Source organism: Gekko japonicus, unplaced genomic scaffold, assembly GCF_001447785.1.
Source record: "Gekko japonicus isolate JY-2015 unplaced genomic scaffold, Gekko_japonicus_V1.1 scaffold94, whole genome shotgun sequence".
Lineage (NCBI taxonomy): Eukaryota > Metazoa > Chordata > Lepidosauria > Squamata > Gekkonidae > Gekko > Gekko japonicus.
The window spans coordinates 867957-889185 of NW_015174274.1; the positions used below are offsets into that span (position 1 = coordinate 867957).

The 21229-nt window shown below is 42.8% G+C and overlaps 1 protein-coding gene across 2 annotated transcripts in view; it reads right to left on the reverse strand.

Moving 5' to 3' along the window:
* Window positions 1-21229, reverse strand: part of RSU1 (Ras suppressor protein 1) — a 109758-nt gene that overhangs the window by 33165 nt on the left and 55364 nt on the right. For both annotated transcript variants that reach the window (XM_015423758.1, XM_015423757.1), the window contains exon 8: window positions 13849-13981. In XM_015423758.1, coding sequence (XP_015279244.1) covers window positions 13849-13981 — 133 coding nt within the window. The remainder of the gene's footprint in view (window positions 1-13848; window positions 13982-21229) is intronic.

The window sequence follows — 21229 nt, forward strand, 5'->3', positions numbered from 1 at the left end:
GAAAGCAAGAAATTGCAAGTAGATAAATAGGTACCGCTTCGGTCCACATGACCACGGAAAACGTGTGCCTTGGTGTTTAAGTCATGCCAGCCACATGACCACGGAAACATCTTCGGACAGCGCTGGCTCTTCGGCTTGGAAACGGAGATGAGCATCGCAACTCTAGAGTCGGACTCGACTGGCTTTCAAGCAAGGGAACCTTTACCTTTACCATATTAATATGAAGGCTTAATAAACTCCTGATGTCAGCAGGACAAGTTCACAGCCAGGTTCACTCTGCATCTCTAAGACTGTGAAGCAACTTATCATGTGATAAAGGGTTTCTATCATGCAACCGCTTAGTTGTCTGTTAATAAAATAGTAGTATTTTTCCCCTGACACACATGTCACTGTGTAGTGAAGATGGTTCCCCAAGTGATCCACATAGCTGGACAGTCATCTTTATTAGGAATTCATGACAGTGAGCAAGGAAATTATTCCCCTGAATTCATGGCTGTTTCTTTGTTGTGTGATGAAATTAGTGGCATTTATGTATACAGATTTAGTTCTGATTATAAATATACAAATTAGAACATTTAAAGGGATTTTCCATTCATGCTGTGGAGAAGTTGCACAGGCCCACACATGTGTACAACAGAAGAACCATGAAAACACCAAATCCACTTGAGCAAAGAACACACAAAGAAAACCTGCATTGATAATTTAAATAAACCTGCATTTAAATGGTATACAATATAGCTTGTTTTAACCTCACCCCCCACTAAATGGTCCGAATCTGTAAGTAAAGAACCCAAAGTAACAAATCATTACTTGCTTGGAGGGACAAGTAAAACTAACAACTTCACTCCAAAGCAATGTCTCTGAGTGTTGCCTGTATTACAGCACTTTAGCACACATTTCAGATGCTAGCAATTTCCCCCATATTTCCTACATAAATTGGTTGCCAAACAACGTTTTATGCATTCAACATCTGCACCATCGCCACAGAGTTCAGCATATTTCCTACATATGTTGTTTGCCAAACAACGTTTTATGCATTCAGCAACATCTGCACCATCGCCACAGAGTTCAGCATCCAGAGAACCAATCTCTTTTACTTAAAAAAAATTATAAATGAAGTTGAGTCTTCAAATGTAGAATGACAGTGTGTGGACAGTGTCTGGAAAAATATCACAAGTCACAAAGGGTTTGAGCAGGACTTCAGAAGCAAAGTATGCAAAATAAAGAAATCTATGCAAATTGCTTCATTTCCATAATTTATTCAGGTTCCATCACTGTGAGCTTTAACCACTGATTTATACACCTTTAATATAAATTATTCATGGGCCTTGTCTTTAAAAAGACACAGAAGATTGGTGAAAGAATCAGTGGCATGAATCCAAATAACAGCAGCATGAAAGAATCAAGTAATCAGACTAGGAAACACTTAGGGACAATTCACATAATCGTTTTCAGGTGGAAATGGCCTCAACAACATGGCTTTCACTTCAATTCACCCATGCTGAAATGGTGTTAATGAAACTGTCCCAAGTGGTACAATCACTAAGTTAGGGTTTTCGAGTCTAGTATATGGTACATGGCAATTTCAACAGACAAGTATCCCTTTACACGGCCATTTTACTATCCAGAATTTGACTGCCAAGACATCTTGAAATTTTAACCACAAAAATAATGTTGTGTACAGGCTTGGAATGTCCCCATCCAAGTTCTAATCTTTGAAAGAAAGATATTGCCCGAATCTCAGTGATAACACCATCACCATAGAATAGTAGGAGTGGCTGAAAGTCCTTTTGCACACTTTTGCACACATTTACAAAATGTTTTAAAATGTCCTCAGTGCAAAAAATGCATTACAGTAGCTGGCTAATACATGCAATGTCACATCAAAAATTTACCGCCATATGCTGAAAATGAAAAGGTTCCAAGGCAAAACCTGTCCCAAATTCTAAAAATATTTGTCCCAAATTCTAAAAATATAGTGCTAATTATAGATCTGTGGCAACAACTTTGCATTAAGCATTTCAGAAAGTGGGATAACTGCTATTTTAAAACAAGCATACAAGATAGTACTTACAGTTAGTATCACAATAGGGCAGATAATCCTTACATTTCCTTGGGAAGTTGCACGTAAACTAGTTTCATCTGAGAAACTGTATCACAGAATTAAAGTTCTCAACCGATCACAGCTGTCATAGGACAAGCTGGTGTTCCGTGGCTAATGTATCATTACATTCTGGATTCCTTGGATTTATGAATGACTGCAATGAGGTGGCAACTTGTTTTGTTGGACACAAAGAACAGATGACCATACTTTCACCTGACAAGCTCTTAAAGGAACCAACAGACGAAAGTCCGGGACACCACAAGAAGTGTTAGAATTGGCATGCTTGTCAGTTGATTGGTCAAATATTTTCCACTGACCACCCACGGCCTTTCTGTGGTCAAAAATGCCATAAAGCCAGTAGTAAAGATGGAGCTCACTTTTTTGCTTTCTTATGCCCTTTGTTAACAAGAGCAGGAAGAAGGAGCAGAAGTCAAGGGTCCAGCTGAGCAATTCCATATGTGAAAGGGTTTCCGCTGCAGAGCACGACTTTCTTACCTTCCCCCTCCCACTAAATAACATAGTTCTGCTTTATTGTGCTTAACACAAGTATAAGACCTACTAATCTTTGAATTGTTTTGCTTGTTCTAATAAAATTACAATACTTCACTTTTTTTACGGGTCATATTACCTACTTTCTAAAAAGCCTTTTAATATTAGGGGGAGGGAGAAAAGGCTTTTTGGTAGAAACTTTTCACGAGACAACTCCTGAATTTTCACTGTATCCATTCAGAAGGCAGCAACCGAAAGAGTTTCTATACTCTCCCGGCAAAGCAGAAGTGAGCCACATATTGGCTAAAATTTGTTCACAGTTATATAAACTGCCTGATTGAACCTGATTACATGGCTATAGATGAAATAAGAATAAGAGAGTGAAACAATCTGAACGGTAGAAAAGAGCAATAGTCCAGTAGCACCTGAAGGACTAAAAAATATTGTGGCAGCATATGAGCTTTCAGGAGCCTGAGCTTTCAGGATCAGTGACTCAACAAAAGCTGCTAGCCTGCCACATATTTTGTTAGTCTTTAAGGTGCTACTGGACTCTTGCTGTTTTCTCCTGCTACAGACAAACACGGCTACCCACCTTGATCTGAATGGATGAATTAAAGACTGATATTTTCCTATATAAAAAAGGCAGACACCCTAGTGCTGAACAGTACTACTGGGCAGTTGGTGAACCAGCACTGGCCAATACACTTGTCCTCATCTGAGAGGCTTATCTTGTAAAGGAATCCATTTGGTACTCTTGCTCACCTGAGTAAAAGTTCACTGTAGGAACCAAATGAAAATATATCCAGAGGTTTCTGCTCCATTATTTACAGTACTCTGCCTTCGGCTGTCATTGTGCAAACTAAAAAGGGAGCCAAGCTGAACTGTGAGTTGTCAAAATTATACTGAAATTATTTCCACTTAAGCTTTTCACTGGATAAGAAAAAAAGTTGATAAAATCTCCCCATAAAGCAAGAGTGACTGTTACAGCTACCTGATAGCCCTCAACAGCAGAGTAAAAAACTGCCAAGGATAACACAAAAGCTTCAAACAATATCAGCTTGAAATAAGAATCTGGAGCTCAATAAAAAGCCAGTATGTAATAAAACAAGATATTACTGTGTAGAGAATAGGAATCACAGACAGTTCTGCTTTATTATAAAAATGCTGCTCTTTAATTTATGTCTCAAATAAAAAAATAAACCTGCAATGTACATAGTAACACATCTTGCCTTGTTGTAAATAACCTATCTAAAATGAGCAGATTTTTGAAGTTAGAGGAGGTCACATTACATTACATTACACATTCAACTTATATACCGCTTCTTCCCGAGGGCTCGGAGCGGTTTACAAAGACATTTAAATCACCTAACTAGGGCCACAGCGCAAGGGGAGGGGTGAGTGCCTACCAGGCACCTAAGCAGCAGTGATCTTCCTATGTTGTTCTTTTTCCGTGGTGGGTTCTTTCTGTTTCCAGGCGACGGTGTCTCGGCGAAGGTCTTTCTTTCTCACAGCGACTCCTTCTGGAGTGGTCCTCACGGCGCGTGGCTGTGCGACGGCTGCAGCAGCTGGTCTCCATCCTATTGGCTCCAACCGTGCCACGTCGTCACGTCACCGCGTCTCCTGGACCAATCTCCGCTCGGGTTGCTCGCTGCTTGCCGCCGGACCGCCGCCATGTTCGCCGGATCGCCGCTCATCGTCCGCCGCCACCACACTCCAATTCATTGGAAGGAAGGTGTCCCCCGCTCCTAGGAGTGGGTACCCATTTATCTACTTGCCTAAGGGCTTTCGAACCGCTGGGTGGGTGGGAGCTGGGACAATGACCGGGAGCTCACCCCGGTCGTGGTGGGACTCGGTGATAGATTACTGTTCGGTGATAGATTACTGCAGGCTTTTACAGCCTGCGCCACCGCTCCCTTTAAGACTTTTCCCAATATTCAGTGCTGTCCCTACTGAACAGCAGAGGCACATGCTCCATCTCTAAGAGTTAACACTTTTTCACAGTTACCTCTTCTGCCTGCATTTGCTTTTGGCCCACCAGCAATACATTCCCTTCCTGCTCCCTGTGCCCCAATAATTTCCCTAGCATGTTGTACAAACTGAGGACTGAACACTGGAGTTAGTGTTCACTGCCTCGGAAGTATTTATTTGAGCAAGCACTGGTAGATTCAGATAACCTGTTTATCAACCCATTCTCTTGGGGATATAGTCATCACAGGGGGGCCTGTCTTCCCACTGAGAGTTACTGCTCTTAAGTCTTTATCTCCTGTCGGAAGCCGGTGAATCATCATGCAATGAAAGTTTCCAACAACCGAAGTCACCATGTGACTGTTTCAATTATCACTTTAACTGGGTCATCTGAAAACTCTCACTTCAAGTTAGTCATCTGAATCACTGGCAAGGGAGAAAGCAGGGGAAAGTGGCTACCTACCTAGCAGCAGCTGAATTGAGATCTGGCTTAAGTCTGTTTCTTCTCTGCTCACCAACAGTTAAGGCCTGGGCATGCCTTAGAGAATGTAAGGAAGGTGCGCTCTTCACTGAGAAGCCTCCTCTCCCTCTCCTTTCTGTTATTGTTGTTTGGTATCGTAAGCCGCTTTGGGTCCCCAGTTGGGAGAAAAGTGGGATATGCCAAACATACAGACAAAGAAGTTACTTTTCTTATTGATAGCGGTAGGTGTGGAGACAGAGAGGACACACGTTACAAGGCTATGAGGGCCCCTGAGAATCCCCCTAACTGCATCTGCCTTAAGCATTCTCTGAGTTAACAAGTATGGTGTTACCAAGCTTGCTTCTGAGGGGGTGGCCATTAATTTCTCTTGCTTAGGATCCAGGCTGCCATTTGCAACCCTGAGATTAACACACAACATTTGATTGATTTAAAAGAAAATACTTTTATGTAGAAGTTACTTCTACAGTCAGATGAAATTATTTTGAGATGTGTTCTAAAAATTCCTCTTTCTCTTTAGGCACTCTAGAAATTCTGGCCAGAGCCCCAAACTGACTTTTTACATTAAGACAGAGGCTTACAGTTGGGGAGGAAAAACTTTTTATAAATAGCGGGGGTTTGACAGATTGACCTCGAGTGTCTAATGCAAAGGACAAATTCTTGCAGGATTTATATACTAATCTAGGAAAGGTTTTTTGGGCAATGGGGCAGCAGTCTGGATGAATGAATGAATTAATTAATTAATTTCATTTTTACCCCACCCTCCCCGCCAGGCGGGTTCAGGGCGGCTTCCAGAAACTGATATGTAGTATACATTTTACAGTGATAGAATAAAATACATCATTTAAAAACACAGACAAGTCAATATAAAACATTCATTCGATGGCGATAAAAATTAAGTGCAGTTTAGGGACACATTCAGCGGTGCCACCGCACTAGGTCGTGTTGGATCGAAGTTCACTGTTGGGAAATGGACTAATTTATGGTTTTATATCTGCTACACACACAACACATGGACTGTGCACACATCTGTATACCATGAGCCAAAGGAAGCCGTTTGCATCACCTACCGCAAGAGGTTTCACATAGGGAACACTTCCCTGCATTTTATGTTAATGTAGCTTGCACACATTCAGCTCAAAGCATCATGGGAAGAAGAAGCACATGTTAGCCATTGTGAGCGGAACAACAACCAAGAAGGAGAAATTCCCCCATTGCTAAACAGATGAGATGTCATGCAGACCATGGACCTGATCTGCATTTGATTTGCTGTTTCCTGTTTATGGTATCTTGTCAGCCTGGTAAAGCCAAGATTCATCAGCACAACAAAGGGATGTCCTGAAGCTGAGACTTCACACTTGGCCAGATGGTATTCCATGAGATAGAGTGTAGAATTTCAAATATCGCCCCACCCATAGAATACCTGCCCCTTTTCTACATGCACCAATGAAAAAAAAAACTCTTTGTCTTTACCTGATCTCTTTGGGATGCGCAGCCAAAGAGATCCCCACACTAGCTGGCTGGTTCTGGCAGTGTGAATTAGTAACTACCCCTAGAACTATTCTTTACCCTCCAATTTTCCCTTGCAACAGACAAGACTTCTGGAACAGGCAAGTATGAACTGGAATAGCTACCTACCTACCTACCTCCAAGTAAATAAGAAACTATCTTGATATTCTTTCTGTAATTCTAAAGGAACTTGAATGTATGCAAAAGTGAGACTGATTATTTTGTGTGAATGAGACTTGATATTGCTTAGTAAAAAGATTATGTGTTTTGGAAAAACACCCGTGTGGTCTCCATTACTGGAACTCTGGGTTCAGACATGACCTTGGTATAGCTGGCCAGGACTCACATTAAAATTAGTTGCCAACTGTTGTAAATAAGGCAGTTCGCGTAACATCACACAGGGTGCTGCTGGTAGGACGTCGCTCTTAGCGGAACGGCTGCCTAAAAAGTTCTGTTATCACGGCCCTGCGGAACTGTGACAAGTCCCGCAGGGCCCTGATCTCGGCAGGAAGCTCGTTCCAATAGGACGGAGCTACAAACGAAAAAGCCCTAGTCCTGGTTGCCATCAACCTGACTTCCTTTGGGCCAGGGAGGTCCAGGCGGTTTTGGGATCCTGATCGCAGTGCTCTCTGGGGAACATACGGGGAAAGGTGGTCCCTCAGGTAAGCCAGTCCCTGACCATAAAGGGCTTTAAAAGTCAAGACCAGCACCTTGAAACGAATCCAGAATGCTATTGGGAGCCAGTGCAGAGTCTTAAGCACAGGCTGGATGTGCTCCCACCTGGGGAGACCCATCAACAGCCTGCACCAGCTGCAGCTTCTGGAGTTGCAACAAGGGCAGCCCCATGTAGAGAGCATTGCAGTAGTCCAACCTTGAGGTGACCATAGCATGGATCACTGGAGCTAGATCATTGCTGCCATTACCACCAACGTGTGACTGCAGAGCAGCTTCGCTGGGTTGGGCTGACTGGCCACCTGAACATCGCGGCTCATGGCATCCCCCTTGTTGATCCCAATGTGATGTGCAATAGGGAGTGAGTATGTTAGTCGCGATGGATCCTGTGTATTGTCCATTTTTGTTAAACTGTTTTAACCTGTATTTTATTGTACTGTGTGCCTTAACTGTTTTTAATTTGTAGTATTGTATTACACTTTGGTGTCTTTGTAAGCCGCCCTGAGCCCACGTGCGGGGAGGGCAGGGTATAAATAAAATCAATCAATAAATAAATTGCGTTCGAGGAAGGGAACCAACTGCCTAATCAGCTGAAGATGGTAAAAGGCTGCCTTGGCAGCGGCTGCTACCTGGGCCTCCATTGTTAAGGAAGCATCCAGGAGCACTCCCAAACTCCTGACCCTCAGAGCTGGCACCAGTGGCGCCCCACCAAATGCTGGGAGTGGGATCCCTACCCCCGTACCGCTCCGATTCAGGCACAGGACCTCCGTCTTCATCGGATTCAATTTCAATTGACTCAATCTAAGCCATCTAGCCACGTCCTGCAACGCCCAGGCCAGATCTTCCGGGGTAGAGTCAGACTGACCGCCCAACATCAGATAGAGCTGTCATCCACATATTTCACTGGGGAGCCAATGAAATGGGAACAAATTAGAGGTAAGCCGTTAAAAGTCCCAAAAATATCCTAAGGATTCTGATGTTACGTACTGAATGTTTCTGTCATGGTGCAATATGCAAATTATGGTATTATACTGATTATAGGTTTGCAAATATGCAATACTAACATTTAAGATTGACTTTTAGAGCAGTTGTCTATTGTGCAGAAAATAAAGATCTACTATGATGAGCCTCTATGAAATCTCTACTGAGCTTCTGTCTTAAGTTCTCATGCATGGACTGCATGGGAAGATACCACACCAATGCCACTGGGCCTCAAGATGGTGTACTATTAGTGTGTTTATGTACCACACAATCCTGCACCATTATACTGCTCTCATAGTTATATGCTGTCCTGGACACATACCTGCTGTTTTCATCAGTAGCTCCCAATACTGAAGGTCTGAACTTAAGGGTGGCAGATTTTAAAAACCGGTGCCTTCTAAAACACCTTCATGAAGGGAAGCAAGAGGAACAAGACTTACTCCAGTTCACAGGAGGTCTTGTCAATGGTCCTAACTCAAGCATGACTGTTGCACAGGAAGGGGGAAGTTAGTTCTAGGATGGCGACTACTCTCCATAATAATTTTACCTACATAAAATGAACAAGTCATACAAAGAAACAGCAGCTTTGAAAGCAAGGTATCAGTTTGGCGTAACAGCTGCTTGAAAAGACTGCCAAGTAGCTTTCACCAAAATTAGATCATCAGGTAGCAACTTTAATCAGCATCACAAATGAGAACACCAAAATAATTTGCCTTTCAGAAGAAAGAATGACTGGACAAAGAGCAATTTCCACACAGAGAAACAATCAGGAAAACATGATTAATGCTTAAAATGTACTTGGGGAAACTGCCTCCTGTCTTACAAATGCTAAGCTCAGCCCCTCGCACCACTCTTTGCGCGTTGGGGCTTTTACCAAGTCACTAATTATCTTACACTAATTCTGATAACATTTCAAGATTGCAATCATTCACTGGAGTTTTATTTGCTGTTTTGTTCTAACCATTTATGCCTGTCTGTACTTGCTGAGTATATTATAGTCAATAAATCATACTATCCATCATGTCTTTGTCATTATCCTAGACATACAAGATCCTCAGAGAATACACTTACAACATAAAGGTCACTTTGAAGGTTGACTAGGGGCACTAACAAAAAATAAGAAGTTATTGCCTCTGAAAAAAATACGCTGCCGTTCCACATTACTAATTAAAAAGTTTTGGTTTTGATGTTCTTTTGTAGAGATTTACGTATATAATGGACATCCTGTGAAATCAACAGGGGTGCTAAACAAATTTGGCTTCTAGTGCATTTTCCAGGAAGGAGTATGACATTCAGGGAAACCACAGGATACTTGGCCCTTGGTCACTGAGGAGAGTATTATACATATCTGGTGTGAATTGATTGCAACAGGTGCTTTAACAGTTGTTCCTGCACTGTTTCCACACCCTTGGGAGATTAGATATTTGTAAATACTGTTTCCACCTATATGGTTGGGTTCAGGCTCACACCCTTGGGAGATTAGATATTTGTAAACAAACAAATGCCTACAACAAACTTGGGATTTTTCGATATTTTCATAAGTAGTGTGTATGAAAAGAGCCAATGTCATTGCTATATGGTTGCCATTCCCCTGATGGGGGTGGGAGTTTACCTGCTTTCAGGGGCCCCAATCTGCTGCTGCCTAGCCGGCCAGTAGGGGACCCTTACCCCCAAAAGCCCCATCTGTGCCAACATGCTTGGCGCAATGACATCACCCGGAGGTGATGTTATCATGCAGGGCATGTAGTGCGGGGGATGCTCTAGCGTTTGAGGGAAAACTCTAAGTCTCAGGAATGAAGAGGGACCCCCCCCCCCGGCAAGCAATTTCTGGATGACCTTGGGGCAGCAAGGCTGTTGGGAGAATACAATGGAAAGAACAATGTAAACTGCTTTGGGTTGCCACTGGGGAGAAAGGTTGGGCATAAATGAAGTAAAATAAACAAACAATGATTAGACTAGGACTGGAGTGGTGTGTATGAAGCCCCCCGGATGGCCCTAAACAAAAAAAGAGCAGGAAAGAACTATGTATGTATTTACAGCTTTGGACAGAGTAACTAAACTTGATAACTTGGTTACCCTTAACCATCCCATGTCAAATGTACTGTGTGGCATCTGGTTTACTGCTACACCCACACGGTTCAAGAAGAAGAGATATACCAGCTCACTAAGCTTCTCTACATCTTGATGGCTAAATGCAATTACTTAATGGGCACTGATAAGTCAGCTGATGAGCCTAGAATACAGGTCATGCCCTCATGCCAGGGTGGGGAGCTACACAGTGATGAGAGCACAAAGAAATACTTTGGTTGTGTTTTTTTTAAAAAATCTGACCAGAGGAAGAGAAACAGAGTTCTGAATTTCTGCAGCTAGTTGGCAGCTGTAATGCTGCTGTATTGCTTGTGGGGCTCAGCTGCTGCAGTGCTGCCAAGGACACGGGCTTTCCTCCCCCCTGCTCCACCCTTGCATGTACAAACAAACAGATTCTACAACTCAACACACAACAGAAGTCCCTTGTGTGGTCCCTCCTCATTGACCTGGAATTCCCTACCACTCACGGAAACAGCCAAGTATAGAATAAGATTTTAACTGCCACTATTGTCCAAAGACATCCCATATTTAATTGTGTAACACAGCAATGCATCCAAACTTTCAGAACTTGTGCTCACTCCCGCCATGTATTTAAGTAGCCAGCATTATGTAAAACAGTGTATAGTACATGCCAGGAGGCACAGGAGAGTGGCTGTGACGAAGTGGTCGAGTGTGCTTTGCACGCAGTTGGAGTCTAGCTAAAACCTGGCATCTCTATTTAAAAGATCTCAGCTGGTGCTGAGGATAAGACCATCTTTGCCTGAGATGCTGGAGAGCCACTGCCAGTCACAGTAAGCAACAGTGACAATTTGACTCTGTATAAGGAAGATCAGGAAGTTCATATATTTTGGTGGGACTAAACCATCTCAGAATGCAGAGAGGTGATGTCAGAGCACTGACGCACATAAAAATTCTCTGCACGTGAGTCTGGATGGAAAGTTGTAGTTTAGTCTTCTTCTGAGCATACTTTTGTTGCCAGGAAAAGCATTCAGATGTTCTGAATTTTGAAATCAGTCAGTCCTGGAGAGAGCTGTTTGGCCTTCACTGAATATAGCATGCAAGACCATCGTTCAAACCAATACCCCATTCTGAGACTTGCCCACTTAAATAGCTTCCACAGTGTCCTTCTATCTGATAAAAGGTTGGCTCCAATGAAAAATTATTGGTTTTTGCATCTCGTCAAATGGGAGTCAGGTATTTCTTTATGGTTTCATCATAATTCCTAGGATATGGCAGTTGTAATCTGACACATCATCTCTAGTCCACGGGTGGCTAATTTGGTCAATACTGAAGGCCTCATTGATAATGCATCATGAGTCCCATGGCAGTAGCTTATTTCAACAATTTATCATTTCTTTGCATAAAATCTTCATGGCCAGGGCACTCCCAACCTACAACTGTGATGCACTTTGCTAATTTTGAAACATGCCGGGCAAATATTTTCTCCAAACAAAAAACAAAGGCAAGTTGCAAGTCTGCTTTACATCTACAAATCATTTCACTTGTCAGATGCCTGGTATATTCCAATGCTTGGAATATAAATGGAAATACACTCCTAAAACAAGGCTTTAGTTGAATAGATAGTAAAGCTTCAGCTTCCTCTCACTCAGCAGTGTGGTGCAATGGTTAGAGTGCTGAACTAAGATCTGGGAGACCCAGGATCAATGTAAACTCATTTCATCTCATCTTGAGCTTGTTACTCACCCTCCACCTGACCTACCTCACCGGGTGGTGGTTGTGAGAATGAAATGGGGAAAGAGAAAACATTAGGGATAAAAATGGGGCATTAACAGGAGTCCTGTGTGTTAACTGATGAGAATATCCCTAATAGTGGGTGGAGGAGAATACTTCCTTGGGATCAGAGACAATGCTGGAAGCCAAATATGAAGTTCTTGACAGCTCCATTGGCTTGTCCTTGCTCCATCTCTTTTCTCAAAGCTGCTCGGAAATAAGCAGCACTCAGCATTAAGTACCAGAATCACTTTGTTTCACAGCATGCCAGGGTTGGGAATATCTTGCCTTGCATCTGTGCCCGCAGCCGCCCAGCGGTCTTTCTATGAGCATTCTGCTTGCTCGTCACATACCTTTTCACCGTTTGTAATTATGCTGTTCAGAAAATTATTTACAGTAGATTTTTGTCTTTATGTTCTATTCTTGTAAGTTGCACAGAGGTTACTGGAAACATGAGAACAACCTATATTTGGCTAAAAATTGCTACATCTACTTCCACCGCTACTTGAGGTAAAGGGGAAGAAGACTGGGACACTGCCAAGGGAGTTGAGAAGGGGAGGGAACAGAGACCAAGGAGCAAAGTAAATTGGCTGGATTCATTTACTTATTTTATTTTCTTCATTTATACCCCGTCTTTCTCCCAATTTGAACCCAAAGCAGCTGACATCCTCCTCCTCTCCTCCATTTTATCCTTACATCAACCCTGTAAGGTAGGTTAGGCTGAGGTGTGACTGACCCTAGGTCACCCAGCAAGTTTCCATGGCAGAGTGGAGATTGGAATCCTAGCCTGCCTAGATCCTAGCCTGCCATTCCAAACCATTGTCCCATGCTGAATCTCATGAGTACTAGGAGAGAACCAGTAAGTCCTTCAAATGCAGGTAGTGATTAATGAGACTTAAAGCGAAAGAATAAAAAGGAAAAATAACAAAAAGAAGGATCCTTACTGAAGTGGATTTACTGTCAAGCAGACATTCAGTGGTATCTTGCACACAGGAGTGGGTTTTTATGGAAAATACACCACTTCATTAAGCAGTATATTGCTCCCCCATTTCAATTTTGCTTGCAGATGAATGTAGAAAAGGAATAGATAGAACAACACAAAAGGGTTGTTGGATGGAACAAGCCAGAGACAAGACTCTTGACCACCAAGACCTGCCTCCACTGTAAACAGCAACTGAAGCTTTACTAGCTCAGATTCAAACCAGACATGAGCTGGTAAGTTCCATGTTCAAGTCTCTAGTCATTTTTTAAAGGTTAATTCTGAGTTGTGCAGGGCCCCCACTTCAAATTGGGATCACAGCACGAGGGGATAGGCAGCTTAAGTCTTCCTCCCTGCACCGCTCTGCTGACCAGAAATGACCCTGGGGAGCCACTATGTGCCCTGTTGTAGAGGGGGAAAGGCTTAAGCTCCCCCTTCCTGTGTGGCATGGTCCCAACTCAAATTGTGTCCCCACCTGCCAGTGAATTAACCTTTAAGAAATCTCTGGGGGCTCTACAGCCAGGACTCTCAGTACCAGTCTGGTCTGGCCCTCAGTTGTTTTTTCCACAGTGTGACCCAAGTTTTACAGTATTATGTTCTAAAAATATGATTTTTATGCTACTTTGAGCCAGGAGGGAAAAGCACGAGATAATATTGTAAAAGCCAATTAAAATACAGGAAACAATGAATTAAAATTCATTAAAACAGCACTTCATCTCGTATCAGGAGGGAGTTATTAACTGAGAAAACTGGCCCAATGGAGGTCCCAATGTGTTTTCTCAAAACCTCATTATAAACAAGAATGAAAAGGAAAAAAGCATACATACATACAAAAAGAAAGAAAATACTCACTATTTGTATGTTTCTGAACGAATATATTCAAATACATGGGAAATGCCAAGCTGGAACTGATCTGCAATAGGGGTGACCCAAGGATTATTCTCTGCTTTGAAGACTTGTTTTTGACCAGTCAAATCCAAATTACCTGCAAGGTTAAACAGGAGTTTAAACTTTTGTGAAATGCTGAAAGTATGAGAAGAATACTCACTGAAGTGTGATCCTAAATATGATTTCTCCCAAGAAAGCATGCATAAAATTACAACATTAACATCCTGTGGCCAAGCCCTTCTACCTTCTTTTCTTTCCTACAGCACCAAATCAGTTTATTTCCTAGATAACATAGAAAGGAACAAAGATTACAGAAGAGTTCAACAGAACACCTACTCCACTGGTTGGAAACATACAAAAACAGGGATGGCTCAAGATTCTAAACTTAAAATGAAATATCAAAACCGTTAGGGTGGGGTGGATGAAATCCACATAGAACTTCATAGTTCTATGTGGAGTTCATAGTGAGCAGTTGATTTTCCACTCAGGAAAAGGTGCTAACAGCACTTTCTTTTTCATCTCCTCCACTCTAGGCCGAGCTTCTCTTTGGCCTGGTTACCTCTAGCCCTTTAACTGTTTCTTAATCACCTCCCTCCTCCTCCTCATGGTTTCTCATGGGGAATTAGTTCATACTGCCTGGTAAGGGGGCTAATGCTCCTATGAAGTAATCTCTTGTGACAGACTGGGCTGGGCCTGTATTGCCATGGCAATGGGTGATGGGATAAACAATTTCTTTTACATCAGCTCAGCTTGATCCATGGCCATGGCCCCCCTTAGCCTTGGCTCTAGGGTTCCCCTCCAATTTTCACATGGCCACAAAATATACAACATTCAACTCTGATAGAATGAGATAACTTTTTCTACCTCAAGATATTCCCTGCTTTTCTATCCTACTCCAATATCTCCCATCCTCCCACCATACTATCCTTCTCCTTACTGCTCTCCCAAAGATGACTTACCATACAGCTGCAAAGTTCACCCTACAACTTTCGGTACTTTCACCCCCCAAAAGGCTCTATCAGTGTCTAAATGTAATTGTTTATTATCACTGTTACCCACTCCCCTGTGAAGGAGGTTAGGCAAGTCCAAAGTAACCTAGTATTTTTATGGCTCAGAGAAGATTTGAACCCAATCTCCTCAGACCTAGTCAGGCACTCTGACATACACTGCCTTTTTATGTGTTCTAACAGTGTTGTCACTATACTTGGTGCTCTGGACAAGGGGGGGAAGGTCAAGCACATGTCTCAAGACTAGAACACAGCACTAAGAGGCCAAAAGAGCCATTATTTGCCCCCCCCCCAAAAAACCCTACCACATTAAGTTTCAAACCTTTATTCAGAAGAAATGTTTTTGCAAACTGCAGGGATTTTGTTTCCAGTGGATGCAAATCATAATATAGTATATCCCGAGCTTCAGAGGCTTTGGAAAGCAAAGTAAGCAGTTGCAAGGATGTTGAGAGAGAGCTGGAGGTAGGGTTGCCAGGTCTGTCAGAAATGCCGGCGGGCGGGATGGGGGGGGGACATTTCGGGAGCAGGAAGTGACATCGCATGATGTACCCACATCACTCGGAAGTGACATAGGCATGTCGGTGACATCAGGGGCAATGCTCTGGTTTTTGGGCAACACTCAAGCCTCAAAACTCAAGCCTCAAACCATATTTTGCCCAAAAACCAGAGCGTCACCCCCCAATGTCACTGACATGCCTACATCATTTCCAGGTGACATAGGCATGTTGCATTTATTTCCAGTGATGTCGCTGTTTTTTTTGGGGGGGATTTCCTCCTGACAGCCAGCTGGCGGGTGGCAGGCAGAAGCCTGAAAAACCCAGGAACGTCCAATCCCCAACTGGGGAATGGCAACCCTAGCTGGGGGCCACTGATGCTCCCTTGAGTTGCATTCTGAGAACCTCTAGAGCTGCCTTACTGCCTGAGCAGTAGCTCAGCATTCAGGACCAAACTACAGATTGCACGGGAGATCTATATCAGATCATATTTGTTTTTAATGTTAAAAAGAAGCTGCAAGAGAGAGAAAATTTGCATTCGGATGTAGAACAGGGTTGGGAAAAGCTTTTAGTCTTTCTCCCCATAAACTGTTTTCCTTCAGCTGCTATTAGCTTGTGAGTAACGGTCTTTCCCGTCTACTACAGATAACAGCGGTTTGGCACATGCAATTTCTACATGGAAAATGGCACTGGGGCGAGGGTTAAATGCCTTTCCATGGCACTGCAGGTGAGAACCAAGCTGGGTCATCATTCGGTTTATTAGCATTAATACCCACACACTCAGTGATCCCCTCATTGACCTCCCATAAAACCTCAGGCTCAGCCCTCAGTCAACAATTTACAACACCCAAATAATGATGTGAGCAAATAATTCAGCAGCTGAGCAGTTCTCCAGGACTAGACCGCCTCTCAATGTTATTTTCCATGCTCTGCATAACATTTAATCTTTAATACAAGCCCACTATGAAAAAAAGTTTAGCATAATTAGAGAAAAGCCAGATCATTATACATGTACAAGGAAGAAGGGGGAACCAGGAGGGATGTTCGCCTCAGATGGGCCTGTCAACAAGTTGCCTTTACCCTGGCTCTGTTGTTCCGTCAGTTGTCTCAAGGTCCGTTCTCCTCTTAAATAAAAACACGAAGGAAGCATTTCGCCCCTCTGTCAGTCAGGCAGCAATTGCCCTAAGTGCCTTATGCTTGAGTGAGTCTAGCTTGGAGGCTCACACCCACCTCCTTTATTAGAGGGCCTCAACAGCACTCTGTTCTAACAAGAATCAGGCGGTGGGATTAAGCACTGTGACAAAGAGGACCTAATAAGCTACAAGCTCGGGGGTGTCTAAATCTATCCTGGATGGCTCAAACAACAGATTCACACACTGTTCGGCATGCAGTTTTAAGATACAGGCCACGGGGGGAAGAAAGCCAGCACTGCGATTAGCTGTAACCCCCTGACCAACACTGCTATGAAGATCATATTTCATCCAGAGGTTTATTCTGCAATTGCAAATTGGATTTTTCATTTTATTACCTGCAAAAGAACCAACAACACTTGTCCCTATAGCCAAAAACACAGTTAAATGCTTGCTTATACTTATAATTCTGCATGTGCTGTCATCGAGAGAAGGAACAGGTTTGGCCTGCTGCAACTCATACCTACTCCATGTAGGTATTCCTATCCCAAAATTTCAGCTGGCGAGTAGAGAGCTGAGTACGCTAAGCCTGAATGGGTTGTACAGTTTATCGCCCATACTAAATCAGACACAGAGCATTGTCCCGCTCTCTCACCTCTCAAGCACAGTATTTCCAATGTAGCTATCATAAAATTATTTCAGTATAAATACATTTTGAAAAGAAATGTTATTGCCTTTGGAAGTTGAGTCAAATTGAATTGCTTTAGGGCAGGGGAAGACTTGGCCAGGGTAGACCTGGCCTTATAGCAAGGCGGGGAAGAGTACACACTATGGCAAGGCACCAAAATGCCAGATATTTAATTATATTATTTTAACCAAAAAATAAAGGGATTTTCTGCCTCTATCACTAAAATATCTTTTTGGGGGTTTTCCCTCCCGTGTATGTGTGTGTGTGTGTGTGTGTGTGTGCGCGCGCACCTGGAAGTCATGGCAACCTTTGGTGATTGACCCTACAGGGGGGCCTGGAGGATGTTCAGAGGGGTGGCTGAAATAAAGCCTGCCCCCGCCTCCCAACTGCTAGTATTCCAAAGAGGTCTCCCATCCAAGTACTTGCCAGAGTCGACCCTGCTTAGCTTCTGAGATCTTACGAGATCAGGCTTGCCTGGGCTATCCAGTTCAGGGCGGCACTAAAATATCTTGAATTAGCCTCTGGAAAAAGGAATGGAAGGAGAAGTTATTTAATAAAAATTAGCTGTATAAGATTAATCTAAAAAACCCCCAAATTTTATTCCCTATTAGAATGAATGATATTGAACAGGACACCTGTTGGACAGTGTAAACTAGAGGTGTCGGACTAATTTTTTGTTACAAGGGCCAGACTTGACTTAAATGTCACTTTGTCAGGACAAGCCATGTGTGCCATAAAATATAACACTAGGTACCAGAGATGTAAACTTTATAAAGATGATTTCAGATGCCGAATGGCAATAGCAGGCATAATTGGATTTGGTGTGGTATGGAAGGTGTGGAGATGTCAGCATTGGTAACGAGACAGGAAACCTAAATCTCAATTTGGTACAGGAGGATTCAGTCCAGAGGGATGCAAAGAATAAATGGAAAGAAATCTGAAGAAGTGAGCAGTCACTAATGAAAGCACATACCCTACCACAAATTTTGTTAGTCTTTAAGGTGCCACTGGACTCTTACTCTTTTTCACTGTTATTAGAAACCACAACATTAAAAAACCAGTGGGGGGACATTTTAACCTTCCAGGCCATTCAGTTGGTGACCTAAGAGTAGCAGTTTTCTTACAAAGGAATTTCAAAGGGAGATTAGAAAGAGAGACTGCTGAATTGCAACTTGAAGCTCAAAACAATGCATCATCCTGGACTGAATGGAGACCTAGGTTTCTTCTCTCATTACCAATGCCTGTTATTGTCATTTGGCGTCTGAAATCACTTGACTTTCCAAGATATAAGGACAGGTGGACTCACATTCTAGCTGTATCTGAAGAAGTGAGCAGTGACTTATGAAAGCACATACCCTGCCACAAATTTTGTTAGCTACTGGACTCTTGCTTCCTTCCACTAATGCAAGCTGTGCTGTTAGGTTTCTCCCCCCCATCTGTTAAAACTGGAAAGGGGCATCTCTCCAAATACCATGGGACCATCTTTCTCTCTCTCTGGCTCCTTCCTCTCCTCCCTCCCTCTGAAGAAGTATACACAGACGGGCACACAAAAGCTTCAACCTGGAATAAAATGTTGTTGGTCTTAAAAATGGCACGGGACTCTATTTCTCTCTCTCTGGCTCTTACCCTCTCCCTCCCAAAAGGTACTGTGATGCAGGCAACAGGAAGCAGCAGAATGCCAGTTGCTTGCGGGCCAGATAGGAGCCCTGCAGGGGCCGGAACCAGCCTGTGGGCCATATGTTTGACACCCCTGGTGTAAAACTTTTGTACAGACTCTGGGTCCATACTAACACTATCACCAGTTACTATTTCCCCCTAGGGGGAAAAAATGCAAAAACGGTTATAGCTATCTGAACTGACTGATACAGGCAAGTGTTGTAAATTTGACTAATACTGCAAACCCTTCAAAATGTTTCTTTGTGAAAAAACTGCATTTTCTGCTCCTGATAGCCATTCAGTTAATCCTCTCACCACAACTTGGGCTGGTTGGAATGTTACCACCACTCTACCCTTTTATATTATGATTCCACTCTAATTTTTCAATACTGGCCTTTTAATAATGAATAAGTATAGATGTTCATTTGCCAACAGTCATTTCCACAATGGCTTCCCATCAATACAGTACTGTAGAAAATATTAAAATAAACTGAAAATCTACAGAGAAAGACTGTTCAGAAAAAAAATTCATTCCATCATTAACTAGTTAATATTGGATGTTAAAGGATTTGGAAAACTGAACATATATTTATTAAGTACATTTTATCCTGCCCTTCCTGCAAGGAGCGCACAGTCTCATGCATCATACTTAAAGTGACATACTAAGCTGTATTATACAGAGTCAGTCCATGAGCCATCCTATCTCAGTAATGTCTGCTCCAGACAGGGTTGCCAGTAGTGTCATGGCATGGGTGCATTGCTGATCACCCTGATCCCTGTTTCCCCAACCATTCCCCCCCCCCACTTGCCACTCAGTTGTGCAAGCAGCACACAGTAACAGTGTGGGGTGGAGGGTCTCATGGCCTCCCCAACCTTGTTGAGTCTGTGGAAACTTTTAGAATTCTGATAAAGTGTGCTGGGTGCCACCACAAGATGGCTGCCACAAGAGTGAGGCCAACTACAAAATGTTTGGAGGCTCCAGAAACTGTTGGGATATTCCAAATCAAGCATCCTCTTCCTGTGTTCTTCTGAAGAACCAAGAAAGTGGAGGGACACTAGGACTGGCTGTCTGGTGTGAGGACAGAAACTATTTGGTTTCAGGCTCCAAAAACAGGGAGGGTTTGCTCCACATGGGGCAACACAAAGAGGTTTCCAAGTTGAGAGAGAACAAGATAGTCTATGGCTAAACTGAAGGGGCTTGGCTGTGATGCATCTGTTCAGCACTTTGCTAGTCAGCAACCAGGTAGACAGTTACTTAAAGCTCCTTGGTGGTTGTTTTTTCCCCTGTTCCATTCAAGACTCTTTGTACTCTATCTACAAGCTTCAAGAAGCACCAAGGAACAGATAAATAAGTACCACAGTAAGAGATCACTGATCTTCTCTAACTGGCAGCATTTCTCCAGGTTCGGGGACAGAGAAAGATCTATCCCAATACCCTTTAACTAGGAGATGGCACTGACTGAATCTGGGATCTTCTGGATCCAAAGCATGTGTTACAGTGCTGAGCAATTATCCCTCCTCTAAATACAAATCTGCATCTCACAACAGCAAGAAAGTAGATTACTACGCAACAACCCTCTGTTTCACAAGAGAAAATGAATCTGCTCCCTTGCATCAACAGCTATATAGATTATTTTAAGAGTATGTTTTAATTAAAAGCACCTAAAATTGATTGAATCTGTATTCCCAGGAGAAAGTCATATGCAGTCTCCACATGCTACCCATTCCTTTCTTAGGGATAAGGATAAAACTTAATGAAAAATAATACTGCAAACTTGAAAAGGATGATATTCTGTTCTCTCATAACCTTTATTCCTGCTCCACCCTGTTCTACTATGGTATCATATACATAAAAAGACAGCTTTATGCATTATCATAATTTTCTTACAGTTGATGCTACGGCTGAAGTTTAAGTGTCCTTTTCTGTTTCAGATCAGAGGACATGCTCTCTTCCTGATAACTGAATGGAAAGAAATTAATTTTATTTTCCTATTTGGATATAAATACCTCTGGATCCAATTTTATTAAAGGCTAAGCAAGCGATAAGCCTACTGCATAGAAGGTACAGTTAGGTTAAATGTAAAAACATGCCTACCGTGATTCTCTTCAGCTTTGCTTTACACTTTAGGGCTTACAGTTTTATTAGTTTGACATCACGTGCTCTGCTTCCCAAAGAGAAAGATGACAGACCTAAGAATATAACTCCCCGGGGAAGCAGTCCTGTTCGTGTTCACTGAAAGGAACCACACAAGAGCATGACAGAGATCTTGAACAGCTCTCCTTGGGCCTTGAGCAGAAGAGCCTCCTAGTTAGATGTTCCCTGTGGGTGGGTAGGCAAACTAATGTAAAAAAATTAAGAACATGAGAACA